General features: G+C 33.8%; 1 protein-coding gene across 3 annotated transcripts; it reads left to right on the forward strand.

Annotated features, from left to right (window-relative positions):
• Nucleotides 1–1,987: 1,987 nt before the first annotated feature.
• Nucleotides 1,988–14,288, forward strand: LOC114309209 (polarity axis stabilization protein). Of its 3 annotated transcripts, XM_082909959.1 has the most exons (5): nt 2,046–4,081; nt 4,226–4,418; nt 11,368–11,415; nt 13,039–13,479; nt 13,865–14,288. In XM_082909959.1, exons 1-4 carry the CDS (start codon nt 2,397–2,399, stop codon nt 13,249–13,251), a joined length of 2,139 nt encoding a protein of 712 aa, XP_082766085.1. In that variant the 5' UTR covers nt 2,046–2,396; the 3' UTR covers nt 13,252–13,479; nt 13,865–14,288. The 3 variants fall into 3 exon arrangements, with proteins under 3 accessions (XP_028110708.2, XP_028110710.2, XP_082766085.1); XM_028254907.2 differs by lacking the exon at nt 11,368–11,415 and having other exon boundaries at nt 1,988–4,081; XM_028254909.2 differs by lacking the exons at nt 11,368–11,415; nt 13,039–13,479 and having other exon boundaries at nt 2,040–4,081.
• The last annotated feature ends 5,375 nt before the right edge of the window (nt 14,289–19,663 follow it).

The raw sequence follows: 19,663 nt of genomic DNA on the forward strand, positions 1-19,663 counted from the left end.
TATAATTGGGTTATGGCGTTGGTTGATCCAAACGTTTTGACTTTTGTAGATTTTGTGGAAGATTATTATCTTAGATTTTCTTTAGGGGCCTGATTTTTGTATTCTTAATATCATCTTGATACTTGTCTAATAAAGTTCGCATATTTATCCCCCCAAAAAATAAAAGTTATAATTTTTTTAAATTTGTTTTTCACCATCTTCTTAACATATGATTGATGTGGTGTAACATTAGCATCATGGCTCCTTATAACCTGTTGTGGTCACCAACAACTGGGATTATAAATGAGTCGAGTCGAGTTGAGTTTTACAGGGTCAAGTACGGCTTATTTATTTATCAACAATGATTCATCCCACTAAAAACACCACCACTAATAGCACTAATGCATTAAAAAAGTAAAAAAAAAAAAAAAAAAAAATACAACTCCAAGACCAAAACATCACATCACTACTGGCGGGACCCATTGCCACCTAATTAGTGGGAGCACTAATTAGTGTTCCCAAGCATTTTTCTTTATTTATTGAGTTTGAAAATGTAGCTTGAATTTGATAATTAATCTATCTTGAAGTTCAATATTAAATATATAAATAATATATTTATCTTACTACTTAATTAAAGAACCAATGAATTTATTTTATTTGAGTTATTTTAGTTCATACTTGATTCATTTATTAAACAGAACTTAAAAATCTAATTCAAGCACGGTCATCTTTCATTTAGAGCACTACCAACAACCCTCGTCCAATTCCTTTCTTTAGAAGGTGCAAAGATAATGTCAACACAAAAAAACATGTAATCATTGGTTGGCATGAGCTTGGATGGCATGTCTTTGCTCATTTGGTGGAGAAAAAGTATTGACATGACTCAACCATCCCAACAAAAGTGTGAATTGTGGTCATATTATCGTAACAAATGGCTCTATAGCGGATGTTTATTAGTTGTTAGATGAAATAGGATTACAATATGTCATGTTTGGTAGAGTTGTGAGAAAGTAATTATAACTTATACTTTAACAGTTTATACCTTATAATTGTGAACATAAGTTAATTTTTGACTTATAAATTAAGATTTCCCTCCCCCACTCAAAGAATAAGTTGATTTTTGACTTACAAAAAGTTATAAGCTGTATTGTTAAACTGAATCCAACACATCAAAATAACTTCTATTAAACTAAAAACTTAAATAAACTAAAAATAAGTCCTACCAAACAGGACCTATGTCAAGAAATTGACTAATCTTGAAGTACTTTGTCAATAAGAAATATTAACTACAATGTCAAGGAATTAGCAGGTTCAATGTTTAGTTTGATTTTGTCAATTAATATTTAATACTAGCAATATGCAAAAACAAATCAACACACAACCGGTTGTATAACATTAGACACAACAATATAATATGAATTTTTTTTAAAAACAAAAATCAGCACAATCAAGCAAATCAAATCCACTATTAATCGAGATTTACTAGACATAACAAAAAGACTTGTAATTTTTATCTTGACTTAGATCTCCTATTCTTCTCATCAAATTCCTCCCTTTGTCTCCATTCTGGTAACTTTGATTCTATGGAACTCTCTTGATAACTCTTTTGAGATTCAATACTTCATTGGAAAAATTATAACCAAAAAAAAATTAAAAAATTCAAAATTTAATCTTTATAACAAAATAAGCTCTTAATTTTTTATTATCAATTTAAATATTAATATTTTAATTTATTTTCAATCTAAACCATAAACATATTTCTATCAAGTAAAACAAACGAAAAATAGTATTTTAATCATTAAATTAAAACTAAATCTAAGTGTAAATAAAATGTTTAAAATATTATATTTTCTTTGATTTAATGACTAAAATATTATTTTTTCTATCAATTTTACTTGACAAAAATAAATAAATAATTTATGTTAAAATAAATTTAAAATTTAAATTAATAATATTCAAAATTTATTTTATCCCAAATCCACAATCAATTAGGAGCAAACTAGACCCAAAAGCAAACCAAATAATTTTTTAATATTTTAGTGGGGGTAGGTAAAAATTTTGGGTTTATTTTTGAAGAGCAACCCTCTCGTCTCACATTTCACAACAAGAAGATAAAGACGGAAAGCCCAAACATTCGAATTGGAGTTTTTGCTTTTTCTCAAATCAAATGCGTCGTTCTTCTTCTTCTTCTTCTTCTTCTTCTTCTTCTTCTTTCCCAGCTTTGATTTTCAAACTCTTGATCGTTTAATCTCACGAAACCCCTCTTCAATCCAGTCTAAAATCGTCTCGAAACCCATTGCATTTCTCTTGATTTCTCGATTTCCTTTGCAATTAGAAGCACAAACTGTTCCAAATGAGAACTACCCATTTTTCAGATTTTAGATTGGAATCGAAGATTGTGAAAATGGGTTCACTCAATGAATGAAAACCAGTTCTGGGTTTGGTTTTGCTTTGAAATGAGCAGGTCACCATCGTTCTCTGTGAAGCCCGAGCTACCCAGTCCGAAGATCGATCCAAAGTCATTGAATCGATGGGTCGTTGCTTTTTGCGTAATCAGGTTCGATCTCGAGCAAGGTCAGCTAATTGAAGAGTGTTTTCCATCTGGGTCTCTCACACAAGAGGAAGAACTCGAAATCTCTTTCAGTTCTTTCCCAGATTCCGTTTCTCAGCACCAGAATCGATCCAGCATCCATGATTGCATCTTCTTTTTCCGGTCCCCAAGGCGAGGGAATGGGTCTTCTTCAGAGATAGTTGAAGTAGATGATGGTAAACAACAATCTTCAAGGTCAGTTAATGAGAATTCATTGAATAAAGCAATTACTTTTCAACAAAATGTATTGAATAAATCAAATAATAATAATAATAATAGTAGTTGTAGTAGTAGTAGACACTTGTATGGTTTTGTATTCAATAGGCAGAGACATGATGAGAGACTAAAGAGAGGTGGTGAACAAAAATCTGTAGTGATTTTGTCTCATAATCCTTACTCTAGTGTGTTTAAACCATTGTTACAAATCATGGGTCCATTGTATTTTGATATTGGAAAGAAAGCTCTTGAACATATTGCTGCTTATGTATCAATGTGGCCTAGTCCTATACCTGGGAAATTAATGGAGCTTCCAATTGGGAATGCTGCACTAAAAGTGAACTTACCGCCCGCTCATAGCTTGCCCTCGGATGGGGGAATTACATTTGAAGAGTCAGCTTCGTCAATGGCTCCTTTTCTTCCTAATAATCAGTCAGTTCCGCAAGGTCTCTTTCATGATTCGGATATTTTTGGTATATATCGGGGGCTTTTGTTACAGCTTTGGTTGTTATGGGAGTTGTTACTTATCGGTGAGCCAATTCTTATCATTGCGCCAACACCTCCCCAGTGTTGTGAGGCCGTGACAGCTCTGGTTAGTCTGGTTGCACCGCTCCTTTGCAGTGTTGATTTCAGGCCTTACTTCACCATTCATGACCCAGAATTTACCCATTTAAACTCGCTTCAAGAAGGGGATATTTTCCCTCCGATGGTTTTGGGTGTGACGAACCTTTTTTTCTTGAAAGCTCTTCGTAATATACCTCACATTGTTTCAGTTGGAAGTCCTGCTATCAATTCAAACCGGCTTTCCCTTGCTCCTAGAGCCTCTAGTGCTAGAGTTACTAGACCAGAAGGATTTGGTATCCAGAATCTTTCCTTGAAGAGGTTTTCTCCTTCAAATTTGTTGAATGCTGTGAAGTTGAGGAGAGATGGACCTCTTTGTCTCATGACGGAACATAAGGAAGCTATTTGGAGCACTTACACTGCCACAACCAAGCCAGACACTTCTATCTTGAATAGGCTTATTGATGCTGGGATGTCACCAAGAGTTGAGGAGTCTATGTCTGTTGTCAACAATGAGATACTGCGACGGCATTTTTTGGAGCTCACTACCAACTTTTTAGCCCCTTTTGGCCCATATTTTAGAGCTACCACACCTTCTGAAGGATCTTCACCATTTGTTAATCCTCCTCCTCTCCGTCCATTCACTGTCGATGAATTTCTTGGAAGCTTATCGACAAGAGGTCCAGGAAAGTTTTTAACAAAGCGGATGAGATCTAACTGGTTGGATCTATACAGGTAAATAATATTAACTTCCATTTTTTAAAGTTTACAACTATTGTTCCCCTACCCATTCTGTCAATCATTAGTATGTTTCTTTTAGATTATGCAATCCAATGATCTTCTTCTGTTATTAAAAAAATGATTTTTGTATTTATACAGGCGGTTCCTGAAAGGACAGAACTTTATGCCATGGTTTCAGAGAAGGCGTGCTGTTGCTGAGCAAGAACAACATAGACTATGGAGGCAAGCAAGATTGAAGACTGACATTCAACAATTTATATCTGAAATGTCTGAATTGGAAATGGTTGATTCCTTCAATGCCATTGAGAAACATCTTCTTGGAGAAATGCAGGTGAGTCTCTCTTCTTATTTTTTAGATTATATACTATTTTCTAACTGATTGTTGATGATTTTGTATAAGCATTTTTGTAAACGATGCTGTATATACAGATGGCAAGTTGAGGGTGTCATCAAGTAGTAAAACTGATTAAAAAGAACACATTTACAATTAGAAAAATAATTTTTATAATTTTTTGTATTAATGCTAAGGAAAGCAATGTGATCTTTGTGGAAGGGGTCCAGAAGTGTGTGTGTGTGTGTGTGTGTGTGTGTGTTGGGGGGGGGGGGGGGGGGGTTAATAAAATAAAATAAAAACCTTTCGGGTCAGCTTATAATTACATTAAAACCTTTAAAATGCACAAAGGGTGAGGGGAAGCTCAGTGGCACTAATATTGCAACACAAGGGCTTTATAATTGACAATTGCTTCTAAGAATCAGTTTTTAGGGTGTAAATTTCTTAGTAATATGGTCCCTTGGATGATTGGTCAGACTGCTGAATCAAATAATACTTACATGCCAATGAAATAAATAAATAATGCTTACAAGTTACAACAAAGCTTGGTTGAACCCAAAAGCTTTTCAATGAAAATGTTGCGTCTCTTTGATTAAGACAAATCAAGTTGAAGAGTTGGAATCTCAAATTGAAAGAGGTCAAAGATAATGGGTGTGTTTGGTTTAGCTTTGAGAGAGAAGTTTTTGAAAAAAAATTCCAAAAAATTGTTTGGTTTGAGATTTTTCTCAAAAAAATTTCAAAATTACTCTCTCTCTCTTACACATCAATCAATCACTTTTTCTTTCTCCTCTCTCATTCTCAATCACTTTTTCTCTCTCCTCTCTCATTCTCAATCACTTTTTCTCTCACACACATCTACTCAATTACAACAAAATATCAAATCATTCCAAACGACTCCAAAACTACTTTCAAAATATACAACCAAACAAATTAAAAAAATTTCTAAACTCTCTCCCCAAATTTTTTTTTGAAAATCACTCTCTTAAAAGCAAGCCAAACACACCCAATGTTTTTTCCTAATGAAAATAGTTAGTTGGAATGTGAGAGGACTTAGGCCCAGAAGTAGGAGTGTGGTGAAAGCAATCTTGTTTAGGATGAGCTTGGATATTGTAGTACATCAGGAAACTAAATTACTTTCTTTCTCTTACATATCAATTAATCACTTTTTCTTTCTCCTCTCTCATTCTCAATCACTTTTTCTCTCACACACATCTACTCAATTATAACAAAATATCAAATCATTCCAAACTCGTAGACGCCAAAACTACTTCCAAAATATACAACCAAACAAACAAAAAAAATTTCTAAACTTTCTCTACAAATTTTTTTTTGAAAATCACTCTCTTAAAAGTAAGTCAAACACACCCAATGTTTTTTCCTAATGAAAATAGTTAGTTGGAATGTGAGAGGACTTAGGCCCAGAAATAGGAGTGTGGTGAAAGCAATCTTGTTTAGGATGAGCTTGGATATTGTAGTACATCAGGAAACTAGAATTGAAAAGTTTGATAGAAAAGCAATTAGCGTATGTGGGGGCTGGATGTAGGAAATCGCCTGCTTTACCGTCGTACAATAGATTAGTAAGTGTATTAATTATGTATATAAGAGAGTAGTTATTGAAAGTGAAATAGTGGTGGGGGAGTTCTCAATGTTGGTTCGTTTTGGAAATTTAGATGGTAGTGAATGGTGGTTATGGCTCCAAAAATAATCCATGGGTGAGAAAGTCTTTTTACATGAATTAGGGAGCTTATTTAGTTTATGGTTTGAAAAGTTTGATAAAAAGCTTATAAGAGTATTTGGGGGGCTAGATATAGGAAATGGGTTGTTGAAGAGGCGCGCCGGGGAAGGGGGGGGGTGGTTTGAATGGTGATTCTAGCCCCTATAGTTCGAGGGTGAGAAAGTCTTTAGGGATGAATTAAAGAGCTTGTTTGGTTTATGTTTTCCTAATTGGTTTGTGGATGGAGACTTCAATGTAATATTATTCTCTATAATTTGAGGAGTAGTTGACAAAAAGTGTGAAAGATTTTGTTGCCTTCATTAGAGACTGACTTAATTGATCATCCATTATTGAATGGTCATTTCATTTGGTCAATTTTCTAGAAAACTTGGTGTGTAACAAGTCGGATAGATTCTCATATTCTTTAGGGTGGAAGGAAAGATCCCCAAATGCGAGACAGGAGGAGTTGTCTAGGATAAAAATCCTATTAAGTGGTGTCATGTGCTCTTAGGAACATGTGGCTTGAACACTATTTGTTTAAGAGATGTTTTAAGGAGTGATTGGTGAATAATAATAGGGTTCATGGATGGGCAAATTTTAAGTTTAGTAAAAACCTAAAGTGTGTTAAAGAAAATGTTAAGGTTTGGAATAAGAATCTTTAGGGATTTAAGAAGTGAAAATTGAGATTGTGTGAAGTATTGAAGAACTTGTGAGTTTGGTAAACATAAACGTTCTTCTATGGTTATTCATTTTAATGTTTGGGGTCCGTCTCGTGTTATGTCTGTATCTGGTTAGCGGTGGTTTATCACTTTTATTGATTGCTATTCTCATGTAACTTGGGTTTACTTGCTTCAAACCAAAAATGAAGTTTTTCAAGTTTTAAGACATTTCATAAGATGGTGCTTACTCAATTTGCTACCCCCTTTAAAGTCCTCCGAAGTGACAACGGCACTGAATATATTGATGGTGCATTTCGGGCCTATCTTGAAGCCCATGACATTCTTTATCAATCAGTACCTCTGAACAGAATGGTGTTGCCGAGCGCAAAAACCATCATCTTCTTGAGGTTGCTCATGCTCTTATGTTCACAATGCATGTACCTAAACCATATTGGGGTGATGCGGTCCTTACCGCTACATATCTTATTAACCGCATGCCTTTGAGTGTCCTCCAGTTTCAACGCCCTCTTGATCTTCTTCTCAGGACATCTGTTCCCACTATATCTTTTCCACCTAAGGTCTTCGGTTGTGTCTGCTTTGTCCATTTCCCTCGTTCCATTCGTAGCAAACTTGATCCCAAGGCGTTGTGGTGTATTTTTCTCGGTTATTCCTCTACTCAAAAAGGCTATTAGTGTTATGACCCTCACACTCGCAAGATTTATGTTTCTATGGATGTTACGTTCTGTGAGTCTGAGTCATTCTTCCAGGGATCATCTCCTTAGGGGAAGGTTTCTATTCTAGAAGAGATCGGTTTCTCGGATTATATGGGTTTTCCTTCTAGTGGTTACTTTGGGGGAGGGGGGCGGAAGAGCCATGTAGTGAGGGGGAAGTTATTCCTTGTGTTCAGGGGGAGTCTCGTCGATTGGATAGATCTGATCCCAAGACCTACTCTCAGCGACAGAGGGAACAGGTGCCTGATGTGTTGCCATGCCAATCATCTCTATTTCCAGTTTCAGGTAATGAGTCATTGGTTACTAATTCTCCTGTCCCTGCTAGTGATGTTCATGAAGTTGATGACTCGGATCTTCTTATTGCTATTAGGAAAGGAGTTAGATCTTATACTCAATATCATATATCTCATTTTGTGTCATATGACTCATTATCTCCATCATACCATGCTATTGTTTTGTCGTTGTCTTCTATTTCTATTATGTAGGGTTGGAAGCTCTTAATGATTCTAAGCGGAAAGAAGCTATAGCAGAGGAGATGAGAGTAAAGAGTAAAAATGGCACTTGGGAGTTAGTTTCTCTACGACTCAGAAAAAAGCCTATGGGGTGCAAATGGGTGTTCACTGTTAAGCAGAAAGCTGATGAGACCATTGAAAGATATAAGGCGAGGCTAGTTGCCAAAGGGTTCACTCTGACTTATGGCATTGACTACCGGGAAATCTTTACACCAGTGGCCAAGATGAATTTCATCCGTGTTCTTTTTCACTGTGCAGCAACTCTGGGATGGCCATTACAACAGTTAGATGTGAAAATGTATTTCTTCGTGGGGCTCTAGAAGAGGAAGTGTATATGGATGTTCCTCCAGGTTTTTCTTCTCCAGCCACTGAGGGGAAGGTTTGTCTGTTAAAGAAGACTTTGTATGGGTTGGAACAATCTCCTAGAGCATGATTCGACAGATTCCTCAAGGCAATGCTTAGATTTGGGTGTAAGCAAAGCCATGCAGATCATACTTTGGGGGTGTTTGGAAAAAAGCTTTTTTAACTTTTTTGGCTAAAATAGCACTAAAAGACAAAATAGACTAAAATAGCTAATAAGACAAAATGTCACATTAAATCCATAATCATTTCACTTTTTCTCTCACAAACATCACATCTAACTACAAAAAAAAATCTAATTATCTTTCCAAACACACAAATTTTAGCCTCTTAAAATAGCCAAAAACTAAAATAGCCTACTAAAATAACAACTTCCCAAACACTTTGTTCATCAAACAATGTAGAGATAAGATCACTGTACTTATTGTTTATGTGAATGACATTATGGTGACAGGCAATGATGAAGAAGAAATGTCCAAAGTCAAAGCTTAACTTTTCAAGGAATTTGAAATTAAAGATCTTGGACCCTTAAGGTACTTTCTTGGAATTGAGATTGCTAGATCAGATAAGGGCATCTTTATTTTTCAAAGGAAGTACATCTTGGACTTACTTGAGGAGGTAGGGATGTTGGGATGTAGGGCTGCTGATTCTCCTGTTGAGGCTAATCATAGGCTCAGTAGTAGTGACGGAGAACATGTGGACAAAGGGAGGTATCAAAAGTTTGTGGGAAGATTGATATACCTTTCTCATACCAAGCCAGATATTGCATATGTTGTTGGTGTTGTTAGCCAATACATGCATGATCCTCGGATGGGGCATTTGGATGCAATTCATCGAATCTTAAGGTATCTCAAATCAGCGCCTAGAAAAGGCATTTTGTTCTCCAATCATGGTCATCAAAGGTTAGAGGCCTTCACCAATGCAAATTGGGTTGGTGCTATTGATGGTAGGAGGTCTAAAAGAAGCTATTGTACATTTGTCGGAGGAAATTTGGTCATTTGGCGGAGTAAGAAGCAGTCTGTTGTTGCCAGATCAAGTGCAGAAGCGGAATATCGAGCCATGGCGCATGGCATTTGTGAGTTGATGCGGCTGCACGTTATATTGGTTGACCTAGGATTGTTGAGTGGTGGTCCCATGCTACTATATTTTGATAATAAGGCTGCTATTAACATTGCTCATAATCTTATTCAGTATGATAGAACTAAGTACATCGAGATTGATTGATATTTTATCAAGGAGAAAGTGAAAAGTGGCATCATTTGTTTGTCTTTTGTCACTTCTAAAGATCAGGTAGGTGATGTTAGGGAGTAAAGTGTTTCATCCTATTGTGTGCAAGTTAGGCATGAGAATATCTATGCACTAACTTGAGGGGGAGTGTAAAGTTATGTGCTTGAGGGTAATAGTGTCATTGTACTTATTCCCTTATTATTTTAAATACATGTGTTTAGAGAGGGAAAAAACCTAATTAGGTTGTGCCTTCTCTCTCAGTAAATCTCTGGTTCTCTTCTCTCTCTCTCTCTCTCTAAATTTTTGTGTTTCATTCTTAACTTTCTTCTTCTTCTTCTTCTTTTTAGTGGTTGATGTATTGGGTGGAGTGGTTGATAGCGCTAAGGAGAGAGGCTTAGTGGATGCTTTTATAATAGGCATGGATAACATGGTGTCTCATCATCTTCAGTTTGCAGATGAGAACGTGTTATTCTTTTGCGAAGGAGTCTAAAGTGGTTAAGGGTCTTTGAGATGGTTTATAATCTTAAGGTGAATATTAGCAAAAGCAATTTAGTAGGGTTGAATATTTCACTTGATATAATGCATATATTAGCAAGTTATTGGGTTGCTTTATTGAATCTTTCCTTGGGATATTTAGGTCTTCCTTTGGATGAAGATTTATATCTAAAGGATGAAGATTTATTTCACCTTGATCAATCTTGTCTAGTGTACAATGTTGGTGAATGTGGAAGACAATTGAAAAATTGATGAAGGATTTCCTATGAGAAGGTAGTGTGGAGGTTAGAAAGAATCATTTGGTTAGTTGGAATGTGGTTTCTCTTTCGAAGGATAAATGGGGGCTCACTTTGGGATACATTGTGGAGAAGAATATTAGACCTTGGAGATTTCCCCTTAACCGTAATTCTTTTATGACATGTTGTCATTAGTAGGAACACGTATGGTATTGGAGAGCTTGATATGCATTGTTTGACCCGTTTCCTAGCTGCTTAAGCTTTTAGGACAAGTGGTGACTAACATATGGGACTTTGGGATAATGGGTAAGATACTTGTATTGTATAGTCAATTAAGGGAATGCTCAGCTTCCATGGAAATTCATTTCTCAAGGATTGTACTGTTTCTCATCTTATGTCCAATTGCAAATGGGAAATGAGAGAGAGTTTCATTTTTAGGAAGATATTTTGGGGGTGTTCCCAGAAGAGATATTCATTTTTAGGAAGATATTTTAAGGGTGAGACTTGCTCATTTATTTCCCCATTTGTATTAAATATCTTGTTCTCAAAACATGTCTATAGCTCTTATGGTTTCATCTTACTACAATTTGATTGCATGGAATTTCCATTTGTTTTATAAAATTCTCAATGATTACGAGGCCAATGAATTGTCTTCCTTATTATCTATTCTCGATGGGATTTCTTTGAGGCATGATGTGGTTGATAAATGTGTATGGACCATTCATTCATGGAGTCGCTATTCCCACTTCACTTTATTCCAAATACACTCAATTCTTTGTCTTTATTATACATAGTTACATTAATATCCTTGAAATTTTAGTTTTTTTAGGGAGTGTATTTTGTGTGAAAAGATATTAATGTAACTATGTATAATAAAGGACAAAGAAGGGAGTGTATTTGGAGCAAAGTGGAGTGGGAATAGCGGCTCTCTGCATTCATATGGGTTGTTTTTCTTGGTAATCTTTTTTGTAAACTTATTGATGATCCAAATGTAACCCATGTTTGGTCCTCACAGTGTTTTAAAAGGCGCGAGGCGCACCTGAGGCGCCCTAGACAACTTGAGGTGAGGCACAGTAGAAAAGGCGCATTTGAGGCGCTTGAGGTGCGCCTTAGGCTTAGGCGCAAGGCACACACCTCATGCACTTCATTTAAATTTTTGTTCCATCCTTATTCTTTGTGTTTGTAACCATATGGAATTAAAATCCCTTCAATATAAAATGTAAACACATGCTTTGTGCCCTAATTTTCATATCCAAAAAAGCTCTGGGATTGCAAGATGGATATATGGCTTTGGGATTCCTTTCAATGTAGTAAATTACAATAGTTCTAGGCCACTTATTCAAGCTATCAGGCAATTTGATCCCGATTTAAAATTAAAACCAATAAGGAAGGTATGGTGTGAGTTTCTTATCTAAGAAAAAAAATGAATCACGTTAATAAATTGATAAAGAAAAATAAATAGTATAGGGCAAAGTAAGATTGAATGTTATTTTTCAAGATTTTTGGAATATTGAATGTCATTCTTTTTTTTCTTTTTTTTTTGAAAATCTAAGAATATTTGTTTTATGTTAAAAATTCCGCCTATATTGATATTTTGGTTATCTTCAACAATTTGTGCCTCGCTTCGGTGAGGCGCGCCGATCGCCTTGCGCCACGCACCTCACACTTAAGCTCCAGGAGACCTTAGAGCCTCAATGCGCCTAGAGCTTTTTAAAACACTGCCCTATTTGCATGGACTACGGTTCATAGGAAGCTCAATACCAATGACATGTTTCATTTTAGGAGATCTAATTATTATTTATTATTATTTACATCCACAGTGGTGCAGCATGTGTAGTGTAGGCGGATGAGGAGAGTATTAGTCATTTGTTTTTGCATTGCCTTGTGGTCTCGCTTTATGGTGGGGATTATCATGATTAATGCAGTAGTGAATGACTTCAAAGGGTAGCTCTATTCCCCAATGACTTCAGAGAAGCCAAGTGCCATAGGTAACCCTATTCAGCCAAGATAATTGATTCCCCATAACAAATGGGCTAGCTCTATTCCCCAATTACCTATGATGTGCCGGAGAAGGTCCCTCAGTTCCTTGGCAGAACCTTTTGAGGTCCATCTAGTTGTCTCACATGAGACTTGGTTACTTGGAGAATGGGCTAGGGGACACACAGAATCCATATTATCACTGAAATATGCCCCAACTGCGGTGTTCATGGCTGTTTCCTAGAACAAAAGTTGGCCTTGTGAGAAATCTATTGCTCTCTTGCTTATGAGTTGAATGCAGCATGGCTTCACATAATTCTAGGGTGGCTTCAGTAGAAGATTAGGATGAAAATATTTTGGGTGTTTTAATACAATGGAAGATCAGTTTGGTTGCTTTAGATCATTGATGGTTCATACAGTTCACCAGTTTATTCACCAGTCAAAGTTATGTTTCGAGAGATGCTGGTGGAATGGATTTGGAGGGTTGGAGTACTGTAAAGCCACCTGTTTCCTATTCTGTCATTGAAAATAGGGGGAAAAAAGAAAAAAGTTTCCCATTCCTCGTCCAACAATCACATTTTTTTTTTAATTAGTTTAAACAAACCGGACAACAATCACAATTTTTTTTCTTTTTTCTTTTTTTCATGTAAACCAACAACTTGTACCGTAGAGTTTAGACTTCAATTAAATAAATCTTTTGCTGCAACAGTCCGGAAAGGCTATTTCAGACTCAGCAGCAGCTTGGCAGAAACTCAAGGGAGATCTGGAAACAGTGTTCAATATTCTTCCCAAGGACGTACAGCAGAGTCTGCTTTTGAACCCTCAGAGAGCAGCTCTTTTACAAGGAAGTGGTGAACGGACAAAACTTCCCGGTCATCCTCTTGCACAAGTCAGATTCATTTCTTCCACTTCACCCAGATGATATTCAAAACAAAAAAGCAGTCTTTGTCGTCATCCTACAAAAGTACTTGAAGTACATTTTGTTACCTTATTAACAAAGTATGGATGGAAATCAGATGGGTCATGGCAACGAGGGGTTTCTTGTGCTGCTGAAAGACATGAAAGGCACCATGTGTTTTGCAATAATTTCAGACTTATTCTGTCCTCTAGTTGGGAGTTGTCAGATTTTCAGGCATAATTCTCATTCTAGGTCAGTAATTTTTTCTTGGGCAAATTTAACTTCATCTCCTGTGGTTTACTCCATATGCAATTTACCCCTCTGAAATTTAAAAATCAGCACGTATCCCCCTGTCCTTGTCGTTTGTGGACTAGAGTGCATCCTCTGTACCATTAATGGCTCAAGTGAAAAGACTAAAATACCGTTACACGTAAGTAACCTTATTATGTAAACTACAAGCATTTTCACTACTTAAATTGCACTTGTACCCCCTCGTGCTTTACTCGACTTGCGGTTTATTGCCTAGCACATAGCCCCCTTGTATCCAGCCATGTGTTTCACACTTGATGTTTACTTTAATGGAATCTTTGACGGTGCATTTTATTATTAAAAGATTTCATTATTTCTCTCTCTTCAGGAAACCAAAGGCAGAAAGAATCATGATCTGCATTGAACTGCCCTTCCAACAAGTCCATGGAGGTAACAATAACATTCTTGTTTTCACATTTTAACCTCTGATGGTTTGAAAAAAGTCTGGAAAAGGATGATTCAGAACTCATGGTGGACTTGTGTTTTTCTCTTTCTAAGGGAAATTGAAGGCTCATTCATTTTCCTTAATGCTAAAGCTGTTAAGGCTATCATTCTGTTGCATAACTTGGAGTCAAGCCTCCCACTAGTTTGTGTTACATCTCAACTTTGTTTTTGATTTCTGGCAATATCTTTAGTTATCATTTTTTTTTTTGAAGTATTTCATTACCTAAGCATGACATCACTTTATTTGTCTCTACAACTGTCATTTTTAAAACAAAATTTGTGCCAGTATAGTGGGACTATTTGTTACAGCTTTTGGGGGTGATTATAGCTAATTTTGATTTGGGAGTCTGTGCCTGACTATTTAGTGCGGTTTCTGCTTATAACTTATTAGGCAAAAATAGCTTAAAGCAGCTGAAAAAAAACTGATTATTTGGAAGTTCGGGTAGGGGTGCTTTTAGCTTTTGCTTTCTGATTATTAGCTTTTAACTTAAAAAAAGCTCCACCAAACTGGGCTGGTAGCTGGTGTCAATAAAAAGTTCAATATGCAATATGCTTCTTGTTTATCAGATCCATAGAATAGAGCATTTATTCTTTATGAGGGAGCCGAGCCAGAGTCTGTGTAGCAAAGAAGGTTCAGTAATATGGTTCCTCTATGGGGCCTTGGATTGATCATGAGGGTTGTATGATGCGGAACGTTCATGCATGCTTGTGGAGACTTTATTTATAATTATATATTTTACATATTTATTATTTTATTTATTTTCAATCCTAGCTAAATAATAGTAATAGTGATGTGGTACACATCGATTTTGGTTGGAGATATTATTTATAGTTTAACTAACATCTCACACTGATTTAGTTTCTTGTTTAAGTAGGGGTTAATTGTCCAATAATATTAGTATTTAGTTTCCTAGATTGAATTAGGGTTTTTAACCCTATAAATAATAGGTCTATGCATTGTAATAGTGAGTTTTGGATCATTGATATCAAGTATAAGGTTGTTGTGGCCTTCTTCTTCCTCTCTCTTCCCTTTTCCCTTTACATCAATGAGCACTTCGATAGAATTATCAAGCATTCTACCATAATAGAAAATATTTGGGCAAACTTCGCTTTACCTCCTATGATTTGGTCATGTGCAGTTTATCTCTGTAATGTTTGAAGATGATTGCATAACTCTCACGTGGTGTATGGACTAAAATGCACCGTTAAACATTCTGTCCAACTTAACATCAAGTGTCAAACACGTGGCAGACTAAGGGGGTTATATGCTTATTTTTAAATTTCAAGGTAATTCGCATATGGAATAAAACATAGGGGGGTTAAAATATACTTTGCTTTCCAAATAAATGACGAAAATACAGGAATATTTAGTCTTTTTCATTAAATCGTTAACGGGTCTAACGGTGCATTTTAATCCACAAACCACAAGAGGGTCATGTAATTATTTCTAAACGTTAGGGAATAAACTGCACATGACTCAAAGCACAAGGAATGAAATAAAGTTTTTTCAAAATATTTTGAGCCTTGGTTATCTTAATTATTGAAGATTTCTATTATAATGTTTTTCTATGATTCCATTTCTCTTGAAAAGGAAAGCAAACCATTCAAGTTGAAAAAGGGGACCACTAGCAATTTAATCTTATCCCCTAGATTTAAAACCTTGGGTGAGAACCAATGACTGAAGGGTACAGTATTGAATCTTCCAATGTTCAATCTTAGGATATCTTAGATTCTATTGGTTTTAAATCCCGCCTCATTGGTTATTTATCAATATCAAGTAGACTTTGTTGCTTCTAAAGAAAATGATGCTTTGGCATAATTTCATTTTTCATGTATTACTATCCGTATTTAGTGTACTTTTAACCTTGGTGTTATATTTCGATTGACATGTCACATATGTGATAGTTGAGTTGCTCTTATTATGTTATTTTAGCAAATCCTATTTCAAATATCTAAGTTTTATTACTGTGTATTGTACTTGCAAGTTAGAGTAGTTTGCGAGATTTATTTGCTTGTATGACTTTTTTCTTTTTGTTTTTCTTTTTTCGTTCCGTTCCTTGTCATGTAGTTTTGCTTGTTCATTCATATTGAGATGAAATTGAAATAGGGATTTTTGACATGAAAGAACTTATTTTAATTGATTGTCTGATATTATAAGAAATCATTGATTGTTTTATATGAATTTTGAATTAAAAGATCTCTCCATGTGGAAGATGATTGAAAGAAAGGTTGGTCATAAATTTGGATGAACGTTTAAAAGATTGTACAGAGAAAAGATAAGGGGGAGCCAAAAAAGGTTAAAATTTCAATACAAATTTTATATATTTTTTGCATGTACATTGAGGTTAATGATCACTTATTGAGCGATGATTAGCATTTTCCAACAATAAATATCACAACCCAAAATACAAAATAAGCCACCCTTAGTGCATCTTGACCCAACTTATGGATTGCTTGTACATTGTTCCCACATACTTTAGGGGTTGTTTGGGATGTTTTAAATAAGTGCATTTTTTGACTTTTTATGAAATATGGGTTGGGTTTGAAGTGATGTGATAGAGAAGTGATGTGACTTAAATAGGATAGTGATTTTTTGATTTTTTCAAAGGATGCCAAACTTAGCCTTAGTATGTATGACGTGCCCTTTCATTTTCAGTAGTTAGTTTTTTAAAAAATGAATCCGAGTCTTTGATTATAGTTAAATTGTGTCATGGTCAACACTACTTTAGGGTATAATTGAATATCATTTTGATTGTAACTAAAATTATTACAATGGGTTGTAACCAATACTATTATGAGATTATGCATTAAAATAAGTTGTAATTATCTTTGGTTAGATAATTTGCTGGTCATTTCGTTACAATGGCTTGGTAATTAAGGATGAGGATTATCTATAATGGTCTTCTTGTAGTAATTTGACCGTCTATGTTTACCATTAAAACAAAATTAAGTTGTTTTAGGTTGTGATTCAATTTGAACTTGAACCGTTGGATTATGTACTTTATTGAGGTATCGTGTTGTAACAAAAAGTGCAATAAGATTATTATAAAAAAATCATGACGGAGAAATTAGATTTGGCAACTAAACACTACAATGACTACTAGTACTAACCAACATCAATTGGACCATAATTACATAGTAATTATTTAATAGTTTTAGAGTATCAAGTGACATTATTTATGTGGTGTTCAAAATCAATCACATAACGAAAAAATTTAACAGAGATGGTGAGTCACTTTTGTTAAGTAATTAAAAAACAAGTGATATCTCAATGTGTATTGTAATTTTTCATTTGTTACATAAATATATTACATATATAATGTCATATGATAATATGAAATTTAATAAATTTTCAATTTGCATATCTTTAATGTCCTCACTGATGGTTGTGACATTGCAATCAACATTAGAGCTTGATTTAAGATCTTGAATGAGTGACAATCAATTCGAATTCTCACATCAGTTGCTCATTGATCACATCAACACTTCAAAAACAACATCACATGCTTAAGCTTCGGATCACCACTTCATAATACAATCCTATGAATGCATGATTGATATATTTGATTTCAGATATTTGTTGAAGGGAAATTCTATCTGTCATATGCATTTTTTATTATGATTCTTATAGTTTTTTATTATGATTTATTGTGATATTAGTTATAACTTATTGTGATATTAATTATAACATTATTTTAATTATGATTCAAGAATTCTTTTTATCTTTATTTTTTATAAATAATCAAAGAATTCTTTGGTTATATACTTTAAGTAGTGTTTGGTTATAATTATTATTTTTTTAGTTATGATTTTTATATGATTAAGTTATGACATTTGTGACAATCAAATCTACCAATATCATAACTTATATGTGGTACACAATATTGCCCTTGGTTTAAACCTCATTGGCTAACTTTTTCTTTTTGTTTGTTTGTTTGTTTGTTTGGTTTTTTTTTTTTTTTCCATGACATATGTCTGTGAGGGTTGTGGGGATCAAAAAAGGGGGTTTATATCATTTCTGTAAAAAAAAAAATAAGAGTAAATTATAATTACACCATGAGGATACGAATTGTCTCATGTAGTTTTAAAAATGACAAATATTCTATTGTCAAAAAAATTTATTTAATAAGATTAACAGAAAAAAATAAATTTTTAACTACTCTTCTATACAATAATAAAATTATTAGAATTGTTAATTAAAATATATTTAAGATATTATAAAAAATTGTTAATTTGACTTGATGATTTATTAATAAATGAGGTTATTTGTTATGTAATTAGAAATTTAAAAAGACATAATATAATTTCTCAAATTATAGGTGACAATTCACATTTTAAGAAAATTTTAAGAAATGTATTTGTAATTTACTCAAAAAATAAAATTACAAAAAATTTCTAAAAGTGCAATGCTCATAATAAAATAAATCTTGAAGTTTGAATTTTGTCAATATAAATTTTTAATTTTTAATTTGTTTTCAATATAAATTATTTATCTATTTCTCTTAAATAAAATAAGTAGAAAAATAATATTTTAATCATTAAACTCAATGAAAAAATATGTTTTAGTTATTAACAGAAAAATAATATTTTAGTCATAAACTTAAAAGATTAGGTAAATATTTAAATTAAAAAACAAATCAAGATATTAAGACTTAAATGGATATAATTTACAATTTATTTAAAAAACTGAAATTAAAATAAAATAAAAAATTTTGTAATTGTCCCAATAAAATACGAAGAGACGAAGAGAGAGAGAGTAGTCGTGTGCGTGTGTGTGGTGCATTTGAGGCCTAAACTAGAAATGGAGAGATGACCACGTCTTCGGAGAGAGACAGAGAGAGAGAGAGAGAGAGTCTTGAAAGCTCCATTTGGATATACGTGCTTCTACAGCGCGTTAAGACCACTCTCCATCTTATTGAGACAAACACATGGGGAAATAATTTTTTAGAAAAGTTTTCAAAATGAACAATATTAGGGATTATGAAAAAAAATATCATGAAATGTTTCATAAAAAATTTTATTGTTTAATTAGTGTGTGGTGTTTTATTGTATGTGTAATCTAACAGTGAAGAAGCTTTCATGATCATTTTCATGATATTTTCTTCATGATCCTAGCATTATTCATTTAAAATTTTGTTTGGTTCAAATTTTTTGAAAAAAAATTCAAAATCACTTTTTCTTTCCTACACATCAATTAATCACTTTTTCTCTCACCTCTCTCTTTCTCAATCATTTTTTCTCTCACATACATTTATTTAAACTATAACAAAATATTAAATCATCTCAAATTCCCAAACTCTAAAATTATTTTCAAAATATACAACTAAACAAACCAAAAAAACTCTCTTCCCAAATTGTTTTGAAAATTTATCTCAAAATACAAACTAAACATAATTTTTTTTTTAAATTGCACGTAACCAATGAGATTTGGAGAAAATAATTTCTTTTATACTAAAATTTTATTTATCTTTATATCTTTACATTATTTGTCTTAGGTTTGGTCCTTTTAATCTTATTAGAAAAGAATATTTCTATAATTATATTAAAATTAACATTATCGCTTATTTTTACTGGCGTTTATAAAATCTTGTCTTGCATACAAATAAAAATTTAATAAAAAAAAAAATAGTAATATTTTAATGCATAAAATTATGAAAGATTTTTTTTTTTTTTTTAAGGGCAA

This window comes from Camellia sinensis, chromosome 15 (assembly GCF_055761805.1).
Source record: "Camellia sinensis isolate YWXY chromosome 15, ASM5576180v1, whole genome shotgun sequence".
In the NCBI taxonomy this organism is placed as follows: domain Eukaryota; kingdom Viridiplantae; phylum Streptophyta; class Magnoliopsida; order Ericales; family Theaceae; genus Camellia; species Camellia sinensis.

Coding starts and splice junctions, on each gene's coding strand:
- LOC114309209 (XM_082909959.1), top strand. CDS start 2,397: ATGAATGAAAACCAGTTCTGGGTTTGGTTTTGCTTTGAAATGAGCAGG. Junction 4,082..4,225: donor AACTGGTTGGATCTATACAG/GTAAATAATATT, acceptor GTATTTATACAG/GCGGTTCCTGAAAGGACAGA. Junction 11,416..13,038: donor GGCGCCCTAGACAACTTGAG/GTGAGGCACAGT, acceptor TTGCTGCAACAG/TCCGGAAAGGCTATTTCAGA.